The sequence below is a fragment of the Solanum dulcamara genome, chromosome 12 (assembly GCF_947179165.1).
Source record: "Solanum dulcamara chromosome 12, daSolDulc1.2, whole genome shotgun sequence".
Classification (NCBI taxonomy): Eukaryota; Viridiplantae; Streptophyta; class Magnoliopsida; order Solanales; family Solanaceae; genus Solanum; species Solanum dulcamara.
Window position 1 is genome coordinate 15,812,718 of NC_077248.1, and position 27,487 is coordinate 15,840,204.

At 35.0% G+C, this 27,487-nt stretch overlaps 1 protein-coding gene across 1 annotated transcript; it reads right to left on the minus strand.

Annotated features, from left to right (window-relative positions):
• Positions 1 to 1,340: 1,340 nt before the first annotated feature.
• Positions 1,341 to 14,998, minus strand: LOC129876632 (uncharacterized). Its single transcript, XM_055952116.1, has 10 exons — positions 14,549 to 14,998; positions 11,900 to 13,505; positions 10,215 to 11,651; positions 9,166 to 9,539; positions 7,309 to 9,011; positions 5,437 to 5,875; positions 5,079 to 5,238; positions 2,376 to 2,479; positions 2,175 to 2,266; positions 1,341 to 2,090 (listed from the first exon to the last, which is right to left on the minus strand). Exons 1-10 carry the CDS (start codon positions 14,809 to 14,811, stop codon positions 2,014 to 2,016), a joined length of 6,255 nt encoding a protein of 2,084 aa, XP_055808091.1. The 5' UTR covers positions 14,812 to 14,998; the 3' UTR covers positions 1,341 to 2,013.
• Between the last annotated feature and the right edge of the window lie 12,489 nt (positions 14,999 to 27,487).

A 27,487-nucleotide genomic window follows, 5' to 3' on the forward strand; every position in this document is an offset into this window, starting at 1 on the left:
CATACTCATGACTTGAAATCGAGACCTCTGATTAAGAGAGGAGCAGCCTCATCTACTGCACCACATATTTTGGTGGTAACAGCACATAATCTGATGCCATCCTAGTAAAATTCCAAAACAACGTCCTGAAGTTCGAGGATGAACACAACGAGAAAAAGGATTTTACACTTATTTCAATGGAGAACTAACTACTTTGCAAAGGCTGATTATATTTCACCAAGCTGTTCTAAAGGTGACTACTTAGTATAAGTTTTACTTGTTCAATGGCAAGGATGTAGCGCATGAAATATGGGTTGGGCATACTTGATAAGTTGAAATCTTACACTGACGGACGTCTGAAATTTTAAATGAGAACAGAGTTTGCAATAAATTTTCTCAAAGTATGAAAAAAAATAAACTATAATCACAAAATATATATATAAAAAAACTTGCGAACATAATTCTATGTATTTTCTTCATAAAATAATTTATCAAATAAATTGATGTACATACATATATGAAAAAGTTAAAAGACTGCCAAATGAATTTGTTAGATTTGTTGTTTTAACAAATTGATGATTGTAATTTGTTCTTTATAATATATGAAACTTATGTTTCAAAATTGAGCTTATTTGAAATAGATTTGGGTATTGGATTATTGAAATCCAAAGAACAAATAAAATTCAATTGCACTTCAGATACATATGATTGAAGTTTTATCCAATTTTTACATGCACTTTAGTTGTGTACAACTTATATGATTGAAGTTTGAGTGCTTTAAGACAACAACTTCAGTTAAAAAATGTTTGAAGTTGGCCGTGGCATCACAATTTTCAATTTCAATTGCGTACTTATAAAGTTACTCTCAAAACGATTAAACTTGGCAAAAAAAGATATTTTTTTTTATAAAAAAACAATATAAATAACAATCCCAAAAGCAGGTATTTGTGCACTTCGGCCAAATAAAATTGAATCCATACATGCAATTGGACTCGAAAAAACTCAATGAAATCTCGTATGCTTACATTAAAAAGGTATATATTCTCCGTCGGATTTCAAACCATCGCGCTTGAATCAGTTAGTTTAAAGGGGATTTCTCGGTCATCAGATTAAGTAATAACATATCCATTGGCAAGGGATAGGATATCGAGATGCCTAATTGACTAATACTAACTTCATTCATGAATATGAATCCAAATGTTATCATGGCTGGTTGGTCATAACTCATACAGAGAACATCTTTACAAAGCATCATTTGATTTATAAATGCAAGTGATCACTAATTATGTGATGTGCAAAGTCCCTTCGAAGATAACAATGACAACAAGAACAAAAGGTTCACTATTTTTTTCTTGGTAGCGTTGTACCACAAACTTAGAGTAATATATCATCAGATAACAATGAACACAACGATGAAAGCTAGGAATAACAGCACCTACAGCACAATCTGCCAGTAGGTTCTATTTTTTCTTGTTTCATAAATGAAGGGTTATAAGAAAATGTTTGATCAAAACTCATTTTCCTTAACGCAAAGCAACAACTTCCGGGTACCCTTGAATCATCACATAATTAAAAAGAGATGTAATACTTCTACTCATACCGGTACACAGGAACTCCCAAGGTTCGAGAGCTCAGCAAAAATTCTTTTGTATAGAATTGAGTCTCAGCTTTTGATGAAGGGCGTGTGTGTATACACTTTGCTACAACATTTTAGCAGCAGAGCACAAGCATGTCCCCAAGGGACCAATGTCAAATTTGCATTCTTTGATTAGCCTTCAACCATAGGTCTTGAAGAATGGATAAAGAGGGGGGCATTTCTGATTGCTGTTAAAACGGGCTGCAGTTGAACACCGCCCGTTGCAAGCCTTTAACCCTGTGAGCAATGTTGCATAATGTCGAGGTTGCTTCATTGGCAATATTACTCTGCAAAGTCTTATCCTTTTCCTTCACACTGAAGACTTGCACGCAAAAGCAGTTGAGATACGGGATCCTTCACAAAGAGACTTTGCCAACAAAAGTAGTTATGATGATCAATCACACTTTTCCTCCATACTGGAAATGGATCTTGTAATCATGTTGCAAAGTAGCAAGGGTATTTCTGCAGGGTCCCTCTACAAAAATAAAAAGATTAAAATAGTGAGGCAACTAATAGCTTAATATTCTTTCAAACTTCAGTTCAGGTTGAGATTGTTCACCTCCAAATACTGTGTGAAGACGTTGAAGATCATCTGCTGAACAAGCATCTATTAAAGCATAGACACCAGGTCTTAAAGCTTCGTCGATTTCCCTTTGGAGTTGAAAAGAAAAAAGTCATTAAGATTGGAGAACAGGAATGAAAATGCAAATAATATTGTGCCTCTGACATGAAATCAAAAGTGAATACAACAAAAAGTTACCGGATGATTCCATTTCTAAGCCGACCATATCCACAGTAAACCCATATGTAACAAGACAGGAATTGAAAACAATTGTCACCGTAGACATCTTTGTGCTGCCTAATCTGCAATATAGAAAGGGGACAGTCATTGTAGACAACAACAACAAAACCAACAATACCATACCCAGTGAAATCCCACAAGTGGGGTTTGGGGAGGATAGAATGTACGCAGACCTTACCACTACCTCGTGGAGGTAAAGAGATTGTTTTCGAAAGACCCTCGATTCAAATGCAGCAATTCCAGATACAAAGAAGAAAATATAGTGAATCACAAGGAAACAGTACAAAGTCTACCAGAGAAAGCAACAACTACAACAAAATAGTGCAATAATCGAAACACAATACACAACATACTAGGATAAGAGTATTGAAAACAATAATAAATACTAATGGCTATCAAAAACAAGAACAACAGTAATACAGCTAGTACAATGGCAAACACCAACCACTCTAAGCAAGACAACACTACATTTATCTACTAACCTTCTACCCTAATATGTGTCCTCCACACCCTCCTATCTAAGGAATGTCCTTGGTAATCTGAAGTTGAGTCATATCTTGTCTTATCACCTCTTCCAAATACTTTTTTGGTCTACCTCTGCCTCTCCTCGTATCCTCTATAACTAACATCTCCTCACTAGTGCATCCACGCATCTCCTCTTCACATGTCCAAACCATCTCAACCTAACTTCTCTCATCTTGTCCACCACGGAGGTCACTCACCTTATTCTGAATATCCTCATTTCTAATCATTTGCTCCTAGTATAACTACACATCCACCTCAGCATCCTCATCTCCACAACATGCATCTGCTGAATATGAGTTTGACTGGCCAGCACTCCTACCCATATAACAATGTCGGTCTAAACACCACTTTATAGAACTTACCTTTGAGTTTCGGTGGTACCTTCTTATCACACAAGACTCCAGAGGCAAGCTTCCACTTCATCCACCTGCACCAATATGATGTGTGATATCCTTGTCGATGTCCCCACTCTCCTGAATAACAGTCCCAAGGCACTTAAATCTGTCTCTCTTGGCATATTGTGTGTCAAGCCTCACTTCCACGCCTTCATCATACATTACTTCACTGGATTTACACTCCACATACTTTGTCTTGGTCCTTCTCAACTTGAACCCTTTAGTCTCCAATGTTTGTCTCCACACCTTAAGCTTAGCATTAACACAATTGCGTGTCTCATCAATCAGTACTATGTCATCCGCAAATAACATACACCAAGGCATCTCATCCTGAATTTCTCGCGTCAATTCATACATCACCAAGGCAAATAGAAACAGACTAAGAGTTGATCCCTAATGTGACCCCATCTCTACCGAAAAGTGCTCTGAGTCTCCTCCAACCGTTCTTACCCATGTTTTAGCTGCTTCGTACACTTCCTTTATCGCCCTAATATATGCCACCAATACACCTCTTGCCTCCGGGCATCGCCACATGACTTCCCTCCGAACTTTATCATAGGCCTTCTCAAGGTCAATGAACACCATATGTAAGTCTCTTTTCTTTTTCCGATACTTCTCCATCATTCTCCTCACAAGATAGATGGCCTCTGTGGTTGATCACCCTGACATGAATCCAAACTGATTCTCGAAAATAGACACTCCTATTCTCATCCTCATTTCACCACTCTCTCCCACACTTCCATAGTATGGATTGACAACTTAATAATCCGGTAGTTGCAATTTTGGTTATCACCCTTGTTCGACAGTCATAGTAGACATAAGAAAGAAATCTAAAGGATTTATGTTAATGGACAAACAGTGAACATAACTAATGCATTGATGACCCAAAATTGAAACTTGCACTAGTACCCTTCTAACAATGTAATGGAGACAAGAAACCAACGTCGTCAAATTATCTTTAAATCAAAAGAGTGGACCAATAATATGCCTCCTATGTTTTCTAGTCTCAACAATCTCAGAACTTTTCTTTTGATAACTAATGGAACTTTTATTATTGACATTCAACACCAACTACCAAGCTAGTAAACGGATAAAAAAGAACATTCAGTACCAAGCTAGTAATGAATGGGAACAACCACTTCAGAACTGACTGATGACTAAATCAAGCTTAAGACTAACATGGTCTAGTCCAAAAATAAGGATGAACCTTCGGGGTGGCCCAGTGGTTTGGGCTTTGGACTTCCATGCTGGAGGTCTCAAGTTCGAAACCCCTTGCGAGCGAAAGCAAGCGGTTTGCCTTTTGGATCGAGTTCATCGCATCAAGCTTGCCTAGTGCGGGTTACCTCTTCTGTGTGGCTTGCAAGCCACTGCATAAGAGCGGGGGTTTTACCCTGTGCGCACTCAAAGGATAGCGGTTGCGGGTTTCCCTTGTCATAATTTTTTTTTAAAATAATAAGGATGAAGCTCAAGGCAAGTTCATCCAAGTAGAGCACTGTTTATAGTACATTCGACTTTTGCCAGGGCCATGAATTTCAAATCATAAAGCGCTGGTGAGCCTATGGATAAGTATCCAAAAGCAACCTGTAAAGCCCGAAATCCATTAGCCTTTTACTCCCATTTTTTCAGAAAAGGAAAAAGGCAACTATATATGATGCAGGCAGGAAGTATTTGGATCATGTTAACCTAAAGCTTGAGTAATTGGAAGTTCCATTATTGAGGAGTGTATTAGAAGTAACCTTACCTCTTCATACACCCTTCGAAGAAAACTGGCGCATTTTACTCCTCCTTGCACTTCCCATCCAAAATAATCTCCTCCAACTGGACTGGTGCATACCATCTCCAAACAATTAAGAAGCCTGCCAACTGAATCTTCCAGAAGCGCGATGCAGCGCCGTGTCTCACTACATATTAGAGAGGAAACCAAGATAATAAATTAGGACTTATAAAGGAAAATTTGCTCAACATCCACATAACTATAACGTCTCTCTATCTCTTTTAAAGTTCCCCAGGAATCATCATAAATTGCCACTGTGAACAACGTAAAGAAGGACACAAATATTTCTAGTTTGAAGGAAACAAGAACAAAGGAGGTAGCAAACCTTCTGTGATGCTTTAGAACAGTACACAGCATTCGACAGCATGCAGCATATAGCTTTATGCAAAATTCTCTATCCACAGCACTTCTTTCGCATCCAGGAACCCCAGTTTCTCCGGAAGTCAAGCCTCCTGTATAATTAGAACAAAGAGGAACTTTGGATGTCCAAAGCTGGAAAACACACTGAAATATTGCAGCAGGCATATGCAATAACTGCCCAATATGGCACGCTTCCAATTGGAAGAAAATGTGTTTGGCCGAAATTTTTGTCAGCACTGAAATGCACATAAGACAGACAGAGCCAGGGTCGGGTTCAGCAAAATCTTTCCTGAACTTAGGATTTCTGAAAAATATCTTGGGGCCTAGCAAGTGCATGACCACATTGAGTAGAGACGATACTAAGTTCTGGATATGCCTTCTGACCACAGCCAACTTCTTACGACCTGTAAAAGAAAAGGACATACAAAACCACAAGTTATGCAGAAATCTTATAAAACTAAGTATAAGGCAACAGTATCAGGATTTTTTTGCAACTTAATATGAAGCATGCCATGAGCAAAGCCAAGGCAATTATTGTTCCTTTTGATTAATTGTGTTCTTAAAAGTAAACACCTCCCATTCAAAAGATTCTTTTAAAAAAAGTGTGAAATCATGGACAAAAAGAATCAAAAGTCCCCCCTTTTCAGGGAGACAATGTTATTTTCTCCCCTCCAATCAACGCTCTTGAGATTTATGACTAAGAGCCCATTTGGATTGACTTATAAGCTGCTTATAAGTTGTTTTCAGGTTTTTTGATTGTTTGGCTGGCCAACTTAAAGTCATTTTGTGCTTAAAATAAGCCCCAATAAATATTTGGGTTTGTTTGGATAGACTTATTTTAAGTAGCTTATAAGTTGAAAACAATTTATAAGTCAAAAAAAATAAGTTTGGCTGCACCAACTTATTTTTTTGTTCTTATAAGCATTTTTCAACTTATAAGCTGCTTAAAATAAGTCTATCCAAACAGGCTCTTAAGTTACTCATCTGTCCAAACCAGAGCTTTCATATTTCATGTTAATGCAACATCGGGAGGAAGTAGAAGCTATTTAAACAGCCCTGCGACTATTCGAACATATCCATTCGAACCATTAGGATATTCTTTTTTCACATCCAAACCATTAGTAATAGCATAATGAGCATCTGACAGTTAGAGCTATTCAGTTAATTTCACGTCGACAAGACGACAAGAACCAGTGTTTTCTTATCCTTCACAAGGTAAAAAACTGGAAAATAAACACATCATTTCTTGATCTTTCTTGCAATCCGAAGAGCTTAACTTCTCTCTCTTACAATGTAGTCAAAGGCGCACTTTAAGCGCGCTTAAGCCCTGAAGCGAGGCTCAAAACGTGTTGAGCACTTCGCCTCGCTGTGCGCTTCAGTGTAGTCAGCAAGGTTCTAAGGCAAACTTTTCCTTGCCAATGAGCCTCTTCTAAATAAGTAACACTAAACAATTGATATTTCACTTTATCATAGTTTTTTTTCAATTTCTTTGGTCATATATTTGTCATTCATGTTTATAATCATTAGTCTTGGACTAAACATATATATTTATATTTTTTTGTCCCTTTGCGCCTTTTTTCATTAAAGTCCACACCTTATTTGTGCTTTGTGCTTAAAGCCCCAACAGAACTTAGAGCTTTTTTGCGCTTTTCGCCTTTGATAACACTGCTCTCTTATTTTAAAAATCCGTACAAAATAATGTAAGACCTGTGAGAAAAAGATGCTAATCATTTGTGGGGTTCAAATGAAAGCAAAGATCTTTGACATAAAAGATATGGTACCTATCTTGCATTGTTCTCTTAGTATTTGGAAGTAAATCTTGGATATAAAATAGTACCTGACACAGATTCAAGAATCAAATCCAAGCAATCAATGCCTGCAGCAACATTAGCAGAGACCTTTGATCCATGTGAACTTCCAGTAGTTACTTCATAGTTAATAATGCAGTGTTCCTGCACACCAACTAATGCTCTCTCAATAGCCTGAATAGCAGACAATAAATGCAATTCAGAAGCTCTGCTGACGAAATTCGCGAATGACATCCTTAATCTGGATTTTAACTCATCCAAGTGTTTTAGCCAATGGGAGTTGGATAGGTCATGTTCTGGAAGACCATTTAGCATCTTGGTACTTGATTCTATCTCTCGTGATGCTAGAGTAGCTTCTTTCCCCTGTAAAGATATGCACTTCCCCATGGCCCTCAAATGCAATTCTATTTGCTTGACAAATAAATCTCTAGAAGACAAAGGATTAAGCAGCGGAAATATTTTTCCCAGTTCGCCAATGAACTTCGCAACACCATCTAACCAAATAAAAGAGAACTGTTCAAGTGACCCACTATGGTTGGCAAACTCAGAAAGCAAGATTTGAGAGACACGGATTAGTGCGGGAAGAAGATTATTCGGCAAGGAAGTAGACTTGGTATGCAACGAAAATTTTAGAATAGCTGAAGAAGCACCGAAAATCTGCTTCAAACAAAATGCTGCTTCAAGATTTTCTCCTGTGAAAAGTCCTTGCAATAAAGATTTTCTCAAATATTGTTGCTCAAAGTCCACATTGGCCAAAAGAGACTCAATACCTCTGAACTTTTGCGAGTCATTCTTAATGTCCTTGGACGGTAAGGAGTCAGCGGAACCAGAATAGTGTTCTTCCTTATTCACATTATTAACCTCATCAGCAGAGTCCCTAGATTGATGAGTTCCTGTTGCCAATAGTTCATTGCAATATTCTGTCACAATAGAAGAGTGGGTACTAGACAAACCTTGAGTGCATTGATCTCCCTCAAGAAATAACAAAAGCAAAACAGAGTTTAACAAGTCTGCACATGTCTCTATACAAGGTTTCATTTTGAGGTTGCAGCTTGTTGATTCTAAAAGAGCACTGCTACTTTTAATATCCAAACTATCCATTGCAGAAGCTAGACCACATAAGAAGCCCTTAAAGCAGGAGACTACAGGTGAAACTTTAACCATTTCCTGACACCCAGCTAAATTACCCACTTTTCTGTCAACAAAAGCTACATTTAAGGAGTCCAGCAAGTCCCGTGCATGTCCCGTTAAGGTCCCAGCTACAGATGAAACACTTCTCCATGCATCATCATTATCAGAGAGATCTGAACACGGACCATTTTCATTCAGAACAGTCTCTTTGTGGCCATCAGCAGAACTGATAGCTCCTCCATAAGACTTCCCAGCAGCCAAAGCAAGAATAGCTTTAAATTGATCTTTGAACAGAGTCAAAAGGATGAAAGATGTGTGATCCATCAACGAGAAAATCATATGTTTCAATTGAGGAGAAGTCTCTTGAGAAAACACACTCAGAAAACCAGTTATTGAAGATAATGACTTCAGAAGCCAAAAAACAGGAGAGCTCTCTGACAAGAAGCTAGCTAGCAAGGATTGATGACCTTTCTTCCCTTCGCATGATGCCACTAATAGATTTTTAAAGGTTCTCCGGCAGGACATAAGCAAACTCAAGAGCTCATAACGGTTGCATAAAGCTACTGACCCATGCTGATCAAACAGGCAGCCGACTACAAGCCTGAAATATTCAAGCCTTTTTAGCAAACCAACATTTAAGTTTGAATTACTAACTTGTAGTTCTCAAATCAATATATAAAATCTTTTCAACAGCTAATGCTAAAGGCATTTAACGTCTGACGGTAACAACAAAAAGGGTGAAGGAGTGATACTACCTGTCGATATTGAGAATGCTAGTCACATAAAGTGAGAACGATTTCGAACTAAGATGTCCTTTCGGTATCCAGCTCAAAAGGTTGAGAAATGCCCGGCATCTGGTGATTTCTGTGTTAAAAGGACTTAGTTCCTTTTCACAAGGTTCAGCAGGTATGTCACTTAGTAAATGATGGATTGGCTCTATCAATAATGAGTCATTATCCTGTGGATGATTGCTTCTGAAAAATCTTGTTGATGACTTTTCGAGCACATGTATAGCCTTTTCCCAATCAGGTGTACTTTTTAGATCAACTTCTCCAACATATGAAAATATTGTTGATACAGACTTCTTCAAGATTTGACAAAATATGGATGCCAGGTGCCTGCAAATGGGCTATCATAAGATAACAGTTAGAACACCACAAGAAACTACCACTTCCAATAGAACTCAATAAGGCAACCAGATAGCACAATAAACAAAATGATAAACTAGCGAGGGGTAAGCGGAATAGGATTATCCAATATAATACACCTGGACTTGAGAAGTGACCAAAGTACCCAACAACTCTGGGATGCTAATGTGATCACTAATGCAAAGCAACCCAGCTTTACGTGATCTACCTGCAACCCATCATGGTCCTTGAAATCGATAGATCATTCTTAACAGAATATAAAAACCTGACTCCAGGAGGACTCAAACTTGAGTCTCAAATTGTAGAGGCAATAACTGCAACACATGCCCCATTTGCATATCAGGATAGATTTTACATATGAAAATGTTTTTGTGGGTCTTTCTATAAGTAAATGAAATTTTACTTCAGTTTATATATCAAAATGTTCACGTTATACCCATTAAATCTGCAATTGAACCAAAGAACATAACCTGTTCCCTAGTCGTGTCATTCTTTGGCTGAGATTTTCTTAATTGAGGGACTAATAAGTAACTTTGACATGGATTCATCGAAGGTTCTTTCACAAGTTGTGACATGTAATGCATGACGATTGATGGTAATTAGTAAACTAAAACAGTGCTAAATGTATATGCTGTAGAAGCTACCCAAGAACTTACTCTTTGTTCATACAAAATGGTGTTGCTCAGAAGTTCCACTGAAACCAAATGTCGGTTGACCCCTGTCACGTAGCCAGATTTCTCAACATATTTCCTGAGCTCACTCATATTCGTGCTTAAACGAGGAAAGGAGTTCTGAATTAAAGCTAAAAGAAACTTTTTCAAGTCTTTTTTAGAAGCATGATGACACCAGATATCAACATTTTGGCAAATAATCCACCACAAAGCAGATGGAAACAGTTTCTCATCTATAGAGCCAGTACCAAGATCCCATACCTCGGTTTCACACAGATGATTGAGATATGTATCCTTACTGCTTACTTGGTCAACTGATGACTTAGATATCCTATCTTCAGTCACTAATGAGAGATATCTCATCATGAATTCTGTGATTTCTGCTGCCTCTTTCCTCAGAGTTGAGACATGTTTTTTCCACTTTTTAGTATCCTTGGAGTATGATAACAGACCAGCATCATCATCTAACCTAGCCTGGACGAGATTATTATTCCTCTGAAGCAAGTAATCAATGGACTTGATTTGCCTATTTAAATCAACAAGTCTTTGAAGAGCCATGCCACTCAATACATAAATAAGGGGACAGCAATCTATTTCAGTGTGCTGATGACAAAACTCAGCAATAATATGTATAACAGCAGGAAGAGGAGCTGAAGGTTGGACAACCAAAGAAAAATAACTTTCGTCTTCCCAAACAGTCCTCTCCAACCAGTCCTTCGCAGAATAAGCGGAAAAAGAATCAGAAAGTGCTCTTGACATCTTCCTTGATGCATCTGGAGGCATCAGGCTGATGGCTTGTCTTTGCAAGCTTCTGCAAGACATATATAAACGAAAGAAAAAGACCACAATCCAGCATACTGAGAGAATGTCATTCCTCAGTGCAGCTGCCTTACAGAATGCTCTGCCCGTTACCAGAGTAAAGAACACGTTGAGAATGTCTGGATCTTGTGAGACCAAGCTACTCAAACCAGGGCGGATAACAGCCATCAAATCTTTCATGGTAAGAGCAATGAGGTTGCTATTACCGGTAGTAATAATCATTGAGTCGAGAATAAGGGTATACAGTTCAGTCAAACTTTTCCCCAAAAGCTCTGCTTTTAGATCAAAGCAAAGCGTGCCACAGCTACTGAAACACGGTTCTGCAAAATCGCTCTCAGCAGGGAACTGATATTCAGATTTTATCCATTCCAGAGATTCCGCAACATCTACAATCAATTGTCGGATGCATCCACTTGCTTGGCCCTCAGGAATGGACTTGACAGCATTTCTGATGGAAAGTCTGAATTCTGGAGAGCATAATAACATGCTCAGAGAATTAGCAAATGAGTGACAGAGAAATGTAGATCTGAATGCTTCGTTGCTTCTGAATGATGATAATACTTCTCTGACAGCTTTGCTAAGTGTGAATATGGCAATGTTAACCTATAAATTTCAGGATAAAAGAAGGACCACAAAATGGTTCAATCCCCACAAAAATTAACAATAGTAAAGCATAAAATTAAAAGTCAGTTCATGCATTATCACTAGCACAAAGGGTGCAGAAGAAGGTGGATAGCGGTTCATGAAGCTAAGGTGTTATGTAAAGGTGTCATACCTTTCTAAAAAAATTAAGTTATCCCTCCACAATTCAAAGTAACTGTCTGCAAACTAATCAGAGAAAACCCACAAACCTGTCGAAGTTCACTGTAGAGGTGAACCAGTCTGCATCCAAGCTTAAGTACCTCTGAAGTCAACAAATGCTGATCTGAAGCGTTCATCAGAGTGTGACTACTGGCTGTAAGAGCAAGTACCGACCCCCACAGTTTTCCTAGATCATCCCCAACAACCTCGTATTCAATATCCACTAAATAATGAATAGCAAGAAAAATTTCCTTGGCCACTAGAATCAACAATTGCCCGGGTATTTGTTTTTCTGAAGAGCCAAATGATTGTAGTAACCAATTCATCTCTGCAGTAAGTGACATGATCGCATCATAAATTAACTTCAAAAAATTAAAGCAAGCCCCTTCGGAGGTATCTTCAGTTCGTATATACACTTTTTCCTGTACACATGTTGCAAGAAACTTATTGATAGATCTTAATGTGCTAAGACCCAAATACAAAACTCCAGCATCCAGATTGGCTTGTGAGTGAGTATAAATCTCTGATAAGAAAAGTTCCATAATCTCTACAAAAAAATCAAAAACCGATTTTCGTGCTTCTGCATCCAGACCATAATAAGGAGGACTTGTTGAAATCACAGAACTGTTGGAAGACCTCTTGGAAAAGGCAGTAGAATTGCCATCCTGGTGCCTAAATGCTTCTGCGCCAACTACCCCATTTTTCATATAAATACAATTAATGAGCAGGCGAAGCAGCTCTCCAGCACCACTGAGTGCTGATGCATTCTTCCCAGTTATAATCTTCCCCAATTTATCAAATAAGTGTCTATGGTAACTTTTTATGAAAGTTTTCTCCTCTTTTGATTTTTTATCATCAGAATGCCTATACTTGGATGTACTTTGGAGGCTTAAAAAGCCATCAATATGAGTTGGATGGAACAATGCCTGTGACAAAACTTCTTCTATCAACACCAATAGATTTCTTTTCCATTCTGGATTGCTTTCACAGCCATGAACATCTAACGTATCCCACAAAATCACCAAATCTTCAAAAAGCTTATCTATAAACTCGCCGAAACCATTTTTACGAGTTGGATGGACCTTTAGAAACTTAACAAATGGCTCAAGCAAGTAGCAAGACAACTGCTTGGCAAAAGTACCCGCCTTCGTTCCATCAAGCTTATCATTGAGAACCTTTTGGACAAATTCAAGCACCACACCAATCAATGATATCCATAAGTCCAGATTCTCATTAGAAATACCGCCATGAGATGAGAAGAGCAAGGATATGCAATCAAGCACAATGCTATGTAACTCCAACTCTTCACTAACCGTAGGCTCATCACCCAAATGTATCAATGCATCCCTTGAAATGTATTGGATAACCCGTAACAAGTCCCTTAAGAAGTGTAATGAAACACCCATCTTTTTTGATTCCTCCAAGCAGAACCTGAAAATCACCCAACATCTGCAATCTAAATATGACCCTGCAATTTCCATCGCATGCTTGTCTCCTTCCACCCTAATTTTCTTTTCAGAAGAAACCAGTATCCTCTGAACCCAATTATTAAAGAAAACTATCACTCTCGAAAAGCTTACTGTCTGAATTTCCTCTCTGCTTTCACTAGCCCCTTCTGTTCTTGAGTTCACATAATTATATGCGAGCTCCAATTTTCTGCACTAGAATTAGTTTGTTAGAAGAAAATCATCAATAAGGGGGAGGGGGGGGGCTAGTTTCAAATATATACAATAAAGTAATTAGTTTACAATAAATATAGTCATGTTTTATTTACATAAAAATAGCCAAAAATCACAAGAAGTATACATTGATTATACCTTATAATACACTCAAAAGGCTGAATATAGCTTAACTATACGTGAAGTATACACTGATTATTCAATTACAATCAACTCAAAATCACCTTTAAACAGTCCCAAAAATTTAGATATGAAATCATCTTGATGTTTCGAGTCTTTTGATATATAATTTGCTCTAAACAGTTCACGTTTTCGGTATGTCGAATATTTAGAAAAAAAGAAGAGAAGATGAAGCAGACTGCAGACGAAGCAGAATGAAGAAGATGAAGAAGGAGTAGGAGGAGGGAGGAAGAAGAAGCAAAAGAAGCCATTAATGGCAAACTAGGAAGGAAGAAGAAAAACATATTTGGTCAATTTTGATAATTTGGAAAATTGGGTCAATTATTTGGTAAAGCAGAGGACCATTTGTCCAAAAACAAAAAAACAGTTTTTTTGTTGCAAAAAAACTGCTTTTCAACCAAAATCTAGAAGAAAAAAACAGTTAGTTTTGGTTGAAAAACAGTTTCTGCAAAAGCATTTGGTGAAACTCTTTCTTTCAAAAGTTTGAACGAGTTGCCAGCTTAGATGTCTGTTTTTTCCTGAAGAGTTGTTTTCCATTCTTGTCCAAACATTGCTTCGTTGACAGACGGCATAAAACTAGTCAATTTATGATTAATCCTCATCTATAGTGATTATTCATATAGCTGAACCCAACTAGCTTGGATTGAGAATAATTGCTTAGAAGACAATAAAACTATCATAAACACAACGCAAGTTTCTCTTCCAACTAATAAAAAAAATAATTCTCCGAAAACCAAATCGGAGAACTTGCAAACAAAGCGAAAAAAACTCCAAAACAGAAACGAAACCGAAATTTTCTATCAGCAAAATATAGCAGAACAATGAAATATTAGTACTGACTCTTGAAGAGGGATAGAGTTATTCTGAAGGGACAAAATCAATTGTAGATTTCTCCATGGGGAATAATCCTGTAGCTTAATTACTTCTTCAGTTTCCGGAACAACTATAGGTTCTTCAACTTCACCAGCCAGCTGTTCGGTGCGATGGGATTTTGAAGGTCTGTTACAGACTTCATCTTCTTTTTCGGTGCTATGTTGCTTTCGTTTCTTCGTCTTCATCTTTTTCATCTTTCTGTGTTCTGATTTCGACTCACAATCCGCCATTGTTGTTAGGGTTTTAGGAGGGAGTTAGCAGGGTTTTTGGTTTACAAGGACGTAGTCATGAGTACGACGTCGTTAGTGCACTCGAGGTCAATCAATCTGTCCAAAATTCTGGCTACTCAATTTAACTAATTAAAAAAGGGTTTTAGACTTTGAATCTAAATGGATAAAAAAATTGAAGGTTTTTATTTGAACACTTACTTTTGTAGAAAAAATAATCTACTTTCTTATTCTAAAACAACAATAGTAAAGAAGAATGAAAGAGAAAATATCGAAAAAAATCTAGAAAATAATTAATATTTATTTAATAAAGAATAATTTTGGACTTCAATTCTTAATTGATTTATTAAAATTAATTAAGTGTACGTGTTTTGCACGTGTGTATTGCATTAATTAATAGTAAATATATACAAAAATAATAACTTATTATATCATTTACATTTTTTTAAAAAAAAATAACATAAAAAGTCTAAGATAAAAAGTTTACTTAAAGAGGAACATAATAAAAAGTTTACTTAAAGAAGAACATGATAATTCATCATCACATTAGCAATTAAGAGCAAAATTAAATATAGTGAACAAAATTCATCATTAATATCAAAAGTCAAAATTATGTTAGTATTGATACGCAAAAACATATCCTAAACAATAAGGTCAAGAAAAAAACAAACTACATTATATATGAACATAATAATATAACACAACTACTTGTAACAAATTAACATTAACATAAAGGATTTTGATAATTCAAAAGATTACAATCCAAAGCTACAATGGATAAAAACTGAAATTTATCTACCAAGAGGCTTTACATTATATGTTATATATATATATAAACTAATATACCTACTTTAGATTTTACTCTTTCATTTAACTTGATTTCGGTAAATAATAGTGCCACCTAAAAAATACTAATGAAGAATAACGTTGTTATAACATAATTGGAAAAAAAAAGACAAAATATCAAAAAAAAAAATAATATGATTTCGCTACCTTTTCCGGGTCTTTTCTAATAATAAATAACTTTAAAATATACATGAGATTTTTCACTTTTAAAATATATTTTTTAAAAATAGTAACAAGATATTAACTGAGTTAATATACACAAATTGTCTATTAAGCTATAAAATAAAATTTAAAATAATACAAAATTATAATACATAAACGTACCTTTAAATTTCTCTCGCTTAAATCAACAGCAAAAGGCATAAGAAGTTTATGTGCTATTAACTAAAAGAGACAATAAAAAAGATGAACATAAGAAGTTGTTGATTGAATCACAAATAAAATAGATATGCCTAGTAAGTAAATTCAAATCTTAACCTAAAATTAATGTTTAATATCACTTGCAGCCTCAATTGAATAATTAGAACGTCATTATGAAAATTAATATGAAAACTCAACAAACTAAATTTGAATAAAAAGGCCAAAATTACAGACATGTTGAAGAAGTGTAAAATCAAATCCAAACAACGCAATAAAAGTACGTGATATCTATTTTTATAAGCAATGAAAGAAGAAAGTAGAATTATGTGTTTATATAAAACTCTAATAATTATGGTCAGTGAATTATATATACTACAAAAGAAGAAAGAGGAAAAAAGAAAATATAAAGAATATATGTTTATAAACTAAAAGCCCGATGTAATATAGAGTTGTTGTTTATTTAGAATCCTAATTATGGTTACTACGAAAAAAGAAAGAGGTAAGAATCTAATAATAAAGAAAATATTATTTAGATATTTAAAATCCTATGTAATATAGAATTGTGTGTTTATTTAAAATCATTATTATGGTTGATGTAGATTGGTCCAACAAAAGGATATTATTTTAATTTAAATTGATTTCATATTTGGAATATCACGTTTATATATGGAAATTCAACCATTACCTATAGGAAAAAATATTTTTTGAATTTGAGTTGATTTCATAATCTTAAATATTAAAAAATAATTGTAGATGATAGAATAAAAGAAAATTCTCAATTTATAAAAGTTAAAAAAAAAAAATCCTCCAAAAAGGTGATACTTCAATATGGAATAATATGGAATTTTTTATTTTTATTCCATAAATAAATTACCAAAATAACATGGGTTCATAAACTAAACCTATATGAATATGGCCTCATTAGTATACAAAGAATGATTTCATTAGCAACTTTTTTTCCTTGTTATTTAACCAAAAAATTAATCTTAGAGTACACCTAATTTTAGGAGACTTATTTTACCTCAAATAATTTTCTTTGCACTGTCTTAGAATAAAATTAGTTTTAGAAGACTTCCATCTCAAATTACTTGTATTTTTATTTTTTAATTTTTTGTCATTAGAAATTTTATTCTTACTCAATGATTAAATAATAATTGAAGGATATGGTGAAACGATGATTTTTTCTAAAGCAAAATCTTTTAATGAAGGATAAAAAGTTCGATCAACATTTTAAAGGTCTTCGTGCTTTTAATATAGTACAGATAGTGTCTTAGACCTTATTTGGATAAGCTTTTTTTAAGTTGTTTTTCTAAATTGAAAATCCTAGCTTTTCACTTTCAACTTTTTTAAAGTTGTTTTGCCCGCCTTAAAATGAGTGTCCAAAAACACTTTTTTCATTTATCTAAACATCATAAAAGAGCTTAAAAGCTTTTTTAACTTAAAAAATACTTAAAATAAGCCTATCCAAATGGGCTCTTAATGAGTCAGTGTTTCTTTGATCCCTTTGGTGGGAAATAGACTTTCTTCGGTAGTCTGGAACACTAGAGGTGGGAATAAGGGTGTTAAAATAAGCTCAAATATAGATAATATGTTCAACTCGTTCATAATTTTATGAGTTGGGTTCAAGATAATTCGAAGAGAAAAGAATACTTATATCCCCAAAAAGTAAAACACTTATTCTTAAATGTCTAATTACTTTCATACTCCTTTTTATTTAAATTTGCGCGCTCACGTCATGCTGACATCAGCGCCTACCTCTTTTTTTCATCTCTGATATCATCACAATATATTATAGTATATAAATATACTCTGATGGTATCAAAGAGTAACTGAGCAGTGTCTTTATTGAAGGATTGTTTCTTTCTCCTTGATACCATCAAAGTATAATATACACTCTTGTGGTATCAAAGGGTAACTTATTTTCATTGAGGTTTGCTTCAGTCCTTCGCTGAGATTACTCAATCACCCATGATATCATTACCGTATATCTACATACTGTCATGGTATCATTGATGTATGTTTCAATTCTTCAATATTTTAATTTAAAAATAGTTTAAAAAAGAATCATAATTTAGATACAATTATTGCAAAAAGAGAAAAAAATTATAAAAATATATTTCCTACTAATTTAGAGTTTAATAAATAAGATTGTGACTTTTATCATTTTCTCTTAATTATTTCTTATTTATTTCTTAAAAAAATAGTCTGATCCTATATGATTCCGTTAGGATATCAATATACTGACGGAGTATTATAGAGAATTAAGCGCAGTCCTATATGATACCGATATGGTATCAATATACCAATAGAGTATCACAGAGGATTAATCCATAGTTGTGATGCTGACGTCACGAGTGAAATAAGAAAAGAGAAAGTGGGGTAGGCGCATAAATAGTTTAGGTCATGGGTCTATTAAGGGTAAATAATTTGAGTTGAGTCTAATTTGGGTAAATAATTTCACTGATGAGTCCAATTTATGCAATTTTTTCTAATTTGAATTGGGTCGATCTCAACACATTCAAGCCTTAATTCATTTTAAAAAAATCTTCCATTGAACGCAATTTAAACTTCAATTTAAACCGTTTTAAAACTATTTATTTGCATTGGCGTAATGTATGTTCACATATTAAAAGTATGAGTTACTATCTATTTTTATATCTTCTAGGATTTATCTATCTATTTGTAACTTATTTTTAAAATTTTCTTGAGTTGAAATTCAAATTGTCGTTATAAAAGGTAAACAACATGTTAAAATTATTGAGATTAAGCGGGTCAAATTGAATAGGTCATGACTCAATCCGACTTTTAATCCATTTGACCCCACCATATTTGAGCCCAAAGTGTATTTGAGTGGGTCATGACCCAACCCAATCTTTATTCCAACCATTTTGATATTTTTAATTTCAACTCAATCCGTATATTTGGCACCCCTAGGTGAGAGTAATGATACTTTCAAAAGGGATTTTAAAGAATTTCTTCAAAATTATAAGCCTTATATTGTAGCTTTTAGGGACTGGATGAAAAATCACAATGTCTTGAGGATGAATTTGAATTTGATGATATTTAAAGGTACCCGCTTAAGATAGATTGAAAAATAGCATTTTTTATAGTGTGATGACTAACTCTAGCCAAACTAATCAGGAAATACATGCTATGATTTCCGTTCTTTCTAATCAAAAACATTGTAGTTAAGTGTTATTTATGATAGCATTGATATTAATAAGAGGAGAAAATTATGAGATAATCTTGAATTAATTGCTTCATCTGTTAACAACTTGTAGTTGGTCGCCAGTGACTTTTATGATGTGCTTAATCAAGACCTTTGGTTAGAATATTTTCCTAATGCTTCTATCACACATCTACTCAAGACTCATTTTAATCATAATTTTTTATTAATTCAGCTTAACACGAATCATGTTATTTTTATCGCTCAATACTTTAGGCTAGAGACCTACTAGTTTAATTACCCTCATTTCTCTAATTATTGTTAAGGATGTTTTGAACAATTGAAATCTAATTATTGCTACTTTTTTCAATACTTAATTGCTAATTGAAATTAGAGAACTTTTGATATCCTATTTAATTATCTTGACTTGGAGATTAAGATTTAAAATTTAGTGGTATAATTATGGTGATGCTAATACTAAAGTTTATAATTTTTCTGTCATCAATAGATTTTTTTTTTCAAGATGGTGATGAAATTTGGATCCTTGACCAAGCTAAACTAATAAAGCATATGTTTCAATATTTTTACAATATGTTTACTACTAATCATATTATTTTTAATAATCTTAATTTTCGTTTCTTTTCCACTAGCTTTCATGAATTGAATTTCTCCTTTTTAGATGTTCTCTTCATGATCAAGAAGTTATTTAAGCATAATCTTTTTTAAAAATTTTAAAAGACTTGAAATCATATGATATATATATAAGAAAACTCAATTGAACTCTGGCCTACATCGACAAGGCTGGCTTTAATACTATTTGTAACGGCCCAACCCGCTAGTTATATTGTCCACTTTAGGCCTAAGCCCACACAGCTTTAAAACGTGTCACTAGTAGGTAAGGCTCGCTTACTTATATATCCAACAATTTTCCTGTGTTTTGCCGATGTGGACTTCTTATCTTAAAATGATTCACACTTTATACCTTCGCTAATATCATTATCATAAACTATCTTTCTAGTTCAACCATAATCTAAGTCATCTTAACCAATGATGTCTTCTCTACATTCTACCATGAGATCTACATCAACTTACTACCCCTTAAATAATACCTGAAGACATATCACCTCAATTTTAACTTAATGAATATATAACTATACCTTGATAATTCATTATCTCCACCATTTTGCCTATTATAATTCTAGATTCACACTTCTAATTTTGGGCCATTCTACTACTTATAAATCATAAAATCCCAAATCACACTGTCATTTGGGTGTCAATACTACTCATGAATTTGGACACATGTTTTCTCCTTTCATGGATGTTCTATGTAACGAAGGATTATAGAAGAATCTTAATGCATATCATATTTTAGCGCTACAACATGATTCACACAAATAAGGATGTAAGATTTTGAATTGAAGGGTTAACGCATGGGTTCCTCTCAAGCTCTTTGTGTAATCTATGAAATGCTAATAGTTCTATTTAAGAACATCTTATCAGTAGGAATTGAGCTATAGTATTTTTATCACCTCGAAGATGAGGAATAGTTAGACGAATTAGAAAAACACAAGAATTTGCATATGTTTCTTAAGGGACAACTCTATTGTACGATCTAGATATAAAAAATAAACGTTTCTTAAATGTTCATAGTCTCTCATTTATAGAAGTGGGGCCTTCCGCACCATAAACTAGATCCTATTGAGATGGCTTCATAGATGCTCTAGGACACTTGAACTCTGTGCACTGATATCATATTTGTCACGCTCCGAGTCTACACCCTGAACGTAACACGGTACTTGAAACCATGAATGGCCCCAAGCTAACCCTTGGCCTGTCGTGAAACATACAAACTCAAACTGAAAGAAAATGCAAAAGTTAATATACTGGACGAACTCATATAGCATAAATAAGTACTAAAAATGTATTGTGACTGAAATACACATTTATTTGAAAACTAATACAATTGTTGACTGACTTTCTATGAAACACTACTACTACTGGTAAGCAACTAAGATAAATCCCCAAGCTACTCTAAAAAACTGGTAAGAAATAATATAAACTATGAACTCTAAATATATTTGCCCTCGAAGAATGAAGTCTTACCATCTACTGATAGAAATCACTACATCCCACTAGCCATGAGTTAGAGAACGAATGCCGAAATTTACATCATAAAAGGATGTAATAAAAAGAAGTATATGTCAGTACGTGGAATGTACTGAGTAAGTAAATGATACTAGCTGACATGCCCCGAGTGGGTACCCTTAGGTGTGGCCGGCACTCAGAGACCATCGCTGGCCCCAAGCGAACCACTTGATTTGATCACTCATTCAATCACTCAATGAAAGACTCGACTCAATAGATAATTAACTCAAGTGGACATTTAGAAACATCATCATAATAAATAATAAATTAAAAATACTCAAAGTATAATGCAACTCAATGTCATAAACTCAATAATGAAATTATGGTTTAAAAACAGACTCTGAAAGAATCTTTCTACTCAACTCTACTCGCCGAGACAAATCCACGGCAACCTCAAAGAATTACTAAATAATAAAGGAGTGATTGAAAAGAAAGTAGCTCATTCGAATGCAAAGAGGTCTCACCAAAATTGGAGAAGTAGATCCTCAATGATACGCCTGTTGATGATCTCTCATACCTTATCTGCATCTGCATCATAAAATGATGCAGGACAAATAACGTCAGTACATAGAATGCATGAGTATGTAAAAGAGTTGGAAAGGAACACAATCAACAATACTCAACCTCATGCAATTCAACTCAAAGGACTCACTCTGAAATGACTCAACTCAATTAAAGCATAAAGTAAAATAGTACAATGTTTTAAATGATATGCAATAAGAGATGCAACTCAATATATAAAAATATAATATTTAATTCTTGAGGAATTTCTCTAACCGACAGCCATCACTTATGAGCTAGTGATGATACAATGCTTAAAACTGTCATTGTCACTGCCGTCCAATACCTTGCCAGGGTAAGGGACGCTCACACTTACTGGATCCAAAATTACTCAAAGTCTATCGTTTTAGGACTTAGAGAGGCATAACCTCCATCTTACGCTGGTTGTGTAGTTAATGGGGTTTGAGTTACCTCTACTTTTACCCAAATCGATGCTCAATACTACTCCTAAAATACTTTATTAGGCTCATATAATGAATAAAATACTAGATTAACTCATTTAGTCTCTTTTTGAACTTAGCTCAAAACTCAACACATCTCAACTCATTGCTCAACTCATTTAGACTCAATGCTCTACTCATGCTTATTTAAGACGTTCATAAAACATGGTTTAAGACTCAATAAAAACATGGATGACTTAAGAACTCAATTCATATGAAAACTCAAACTCATTTAAAATCAATGCTCATGCTCAAATCATCAAGTTCTTTCAGTAAAATATGCTTTCAAAATCATTCACATCTCGTCAAAATTTGTTCTCGATTTCAATCATTCATGTTCGACTCATACTCATTTAGACTCAATAATATATATATATATATATATATATATATAAGTTCAAATCACTCTCTTCATTAATGCATAAAGGTCATCATCTTTACTCAAAAATATGTATGTAGAAGTCATGATTATCAAATCAATTAGGGTTCGCTGGAAAGTAGCAATGGACAACAATTTCAATCAATTGATAGATAGAAAACAACAATAATCTTAATACATAATTATATGAAACTTAATAGAAGAAGGATTAACTCATTCGGAATTCAAGAAACTAGGTTAGACTAAACTCATTCTCAACAATCGATAGAATTAGATGTAGGGCATGTGGACGAACTCAATCCAATATTGTGATTAACCTAACATACCTGGAATGAAGATTATCAAAGCGAAACTTGAAACTCTGTCTTGAAACTCTTGAATCCTTACTTCTCTTTTTCTTCCTAATCCTTGCTCTCAAAATATTCTAAGTAATAATGAGAGGAATGACACGTTGGGTATTGATAAGAGACTGATTTTAGTCCCAAAACAACTTGGGTTCAGTTTGATAAAGTTGGGAAAAGACCCATTCGTATGAACTTTGTGCACATTCCAATAGCTACTGGAATGTGACACTAAAGTCTACGACTCATTCTTATGAGTCATAAGAATTTCTACTAGTCGTAATCAAGACTTTTAGAAAAGACCCTAAAGACTGAAATTTTTCTAAGTGTTCAAGGTTTCTACTAATCCTTCCTATGACTCGTAGAAAACTCTACGGGTCGTAGAGTTGAGTCGTAACTTTTGATGATCTGGCAGACTCTAGTTAAACGATCATAACTTTTATTTCGAACTCAAAATGAGGCAAACTTAGTAGTGTTGGAAAGAGGAATCAAAGACCTTTAATTTGGTAGGTCATGGGCCATCCAATTCTTTATATTATAGGAGATATGATTGTTTAAAGTTGACTCAAGTAAAATCTTTTACCGAAACTCAATCGATAAAGAAGCTTTCAACTCGACTTTATGATAGAGGATCCTTATGACCTTAATTCATCTGCAAATCTATTCTCACACTAAAGAATTAACCTCCATGCATGCACACAATTATGAATCATCCGATATAACCCCATACACATATGAAGGATGGTTCGATCTTACCTTTAAGAAAATTTGGGACGTTACAATATCTCCCCCTTGGGATAATTCATCCTCGAATAATGACCAAGCTAGGAAATTACACAAGGCATGAGCAAAAATCAAGAACTCAGATACTCAAACACTCAAACAATCAATCCATCATTATTTGGACTAAAGAATACTCATCATATACTTAAACTCGAAATAGACATCAACTCTTAGATAGGAAAAAAGAATATTACCATTAAAATCATCATTGGAAAGCAACAATATAATGCAAGAACTCAAAGACTCAAGCTCATGAATAACTCATGCAATTACTTGAACTCAAGAAGGTACTATCTCAGAGATAGGAATAGGAACATTTCCTTCAACATCAATACTAAAGAAAATATGAGAGTAGAGCTATAATCTCCAACGTTTTCATCAAAAATTCTCATAACTTCGGGAAAGAGGCTTATGAGTCTAATATAAGAGTATGATGACTATGAATTAAGCAACATGACCGATAGATTTCGAGCTTAAAATACTCTTCTTTCTACATCAACTCTCTCTCCGCTGTAACTCATAACTTCCACAAGGATACATATGACTACCTTCACCAAGGGATAGGACTCCAAGTCTAATTGCATGCTCTTATTATGTTCAAGCCTAATGTTAAGTCACAGGGTACTACACCTAATAAAGTTATGCTAATCTAGACCACAAGCTTCATGTTCTATACCTCTATAGAGAACCTCATCTCAAGAGTATTCTTCCATTCTATTTCATTCAACCAACCTCGAGTTCAAATCAAGAAACACCTAATGCATCGTGCATTCATCCACATTCCATCAATACCACATTCAAGCCTAGTTTTATAACTATCCTAATACACTTACTTGAAACCCTTAACAAGAAATCATCAATAGTCTATTGCAATCACTCATATAATGACCACCACACATGAAAGCCTATTATTCTAACCACTTTATGGATTATCTGAAGTCAACATAATTCTCATGCTAATCTTAGCATATTTATACCGGCAATTGCATTACCTTCTACCAAGAGGTACACCAAAATACTCTTACCTATTTATTTCACACAACAAGATCCCATCTTGCTCTTCCTCTACATCTATAACATTAAATGTAATAATCATATCACAACTATCACAATATGGAATACACACTCTCTCCCATCTGTCACCACTTATCTACTATTATTAACATCCTATCAATATTGAAAAGAAAGGAACACTAAAAGGGCTTAGAGCGACAGATCATAAGCACGATTCATTTAAAAAATCTGATTTGAGAACATTCATAATGTAACATGATCTCATCAGACTTTTAAGGCCTATCACAAGTTTATAAAACTGAGCATACTTTGAAAAATGAAAGCATATAGCATGTCCCCTATAATATATGGCTAGAAATTCATAGATTCAAGGAATAAGATCGGGATCGCTAAAGGAAGTTACCACTTCTCACTTTAGGAATTGAGCATGTACACGAATCAATATGAAGTACATGGGTCTAGGCCACAAATATGGCTCTCATACACAGGGCAAGAGTAGGGTATCACCTCGACTGCAATATAAGGAATGTAAGAGATGGAAACACATTGATGTCTCATCTTGTTCAACTTAAATCATCACTTCTTAAAATTCAAGACCCACTTTGGTTCATTACCTCATCATCTCTCCCTTAGCTTGAAGGTCACTACTCTGAGCCTGCAGACTGATTCTCTACACTTAGCTATAAGCATATTGCTCCACATGGCAAAGTATCACTATTCACAAGAACACTTAAACTCTCCAATTATACTACGCCTGAAGATACCAAAATGCTACTGGGGACTCATTCTAAGATACTTCCCTTAAATTCCTTCTATCTTTTATAATCTTTCTATACCTGCTGCTTTTATTGGCGTACACATCCATTTTCCCTAACTTTTATGATCTAACCTCTTTTCTTTAGTCTGCTAACGCCCATCTTCTAGGTTTATATATTCCTAACTTAGTTGAAGGAAACTTGAACTATAATAGGAGACTCATCATTATCTATATAGAACTCCCTTCGGCCCAATTCTTATAGATACTAAATAAAAAGAAAAACTCACATCCAACCTTGTCCACATTAGTAGCTAAAGGATACTAACTAGTCACCCAAAGCAACTCAAAAAATTAGAGCCTCATACAACTTTATTCTATCTTGGATATACATCTTAAGCCTCTTCTTACCAAATGACATAGCCTCAATTCATTATTTACATCTAAGGGTCACATACCCTCCATTTGTAACACACACTCTTCGCAAGTTAATATCTTAATCTTTCACATATGCCATGATAAGCCTACTAAATCAAATCTTAAAACTAACACTATCACACTCATAATGCTATCCCCTCTTTCTTCACACCACTACCACTACTAACAACCACCCAGCGGAATCCCACAATGTGGGGTCTGGGGAGGGTAATGTGTACGCAAATCTGACTCCTACTAAGGTAGGAAGGCTGTTTCCAAGAGACCCTCAGTTTAATAAAAGTATAAGAAGAAGTTAGATACGTCAAGAAGTACAAAGCCGTATGCAAAAAGCAAATAACGTAAGTGACACATATAAAATAATAAAAAACTGAAAGTATAAAGAGTAATAACTGATAACAGAAATCACAGCACAAAAAATTCGTAGTGCTCTAATGTGCCTACTGATAAGGCAGGGTAATGAGACTTCGTATTAACCTTCTACCCTAATATGAGCCCTCCACACCCTCCTAGCTAAGGTCATGTCCTCGGTTATTTATATCTGCATCATGTCCAGTCTAATCACCTCTCTCCAATACTTCTTCGGTCTACCCCTACCTCTTTTGAAACTATCCATGGCCAACCTCTCACACCTCCGCACTAGAGCATCTATGTCTCTTCTCTTCACATGGCCAAACTATCTCAGTCGCACTTCCCGCATCTTGTCTTCTACTGAGGCCACACCTACCTTATTCCGAATAGCCTTATTTCTAATCCTGTCACTCCTGATATGCCCACACATCCATTTTAACATTCTTATCTCGGCAACTTTCATCTTTTAAATGTGAGAGACCTTAACTAGCCAACACTCAGCCCTGTATAACATAGCTGGTCTAACCACCACTTTATAGAACTTTCCCTTAAGTTGTGGTGGCACTTTCTTGTCACATAGCACACCAGAGGCGAGCCTCCATTTCATCCACCCAGCCCTAATATGATGTGTGACATCGTCATCAATCTCCCCGTTGCCTTGTATTATAGACCCAAGGTACTTGATACTAGTTTTCTTTTGGATGGCCTGGTCACCAAGCCAAACTTCCGCACCAACCTCCTGAGGTGTCTCACTGAACTTGCACTCTAAGTACTCTGTCTTGGTCCTACTCAGTTTAAACCCTTTAGACTCCAAGGTATGTCTCCAATCCTCCAGCTTAGTGTTAACTCCGCTATGAGTCTTATCCTCATTTTAAATTCAAGCTTAGGGTCTAGTACTAACATGCACATCACACACTGCTCGCATACTATACCAACTTACAACTATTAGGTGAAATTAAGAAATATTCTCCTACTAATACCTCATGACAAGTAATTGATCCTCGTCTCACTTTTTGTCTAATTACAATTTATCACCTCATCTCCTTTCATAACTTAATTACTATTTATCCATTCATTACACCTCATTGCCTAGGTATATTC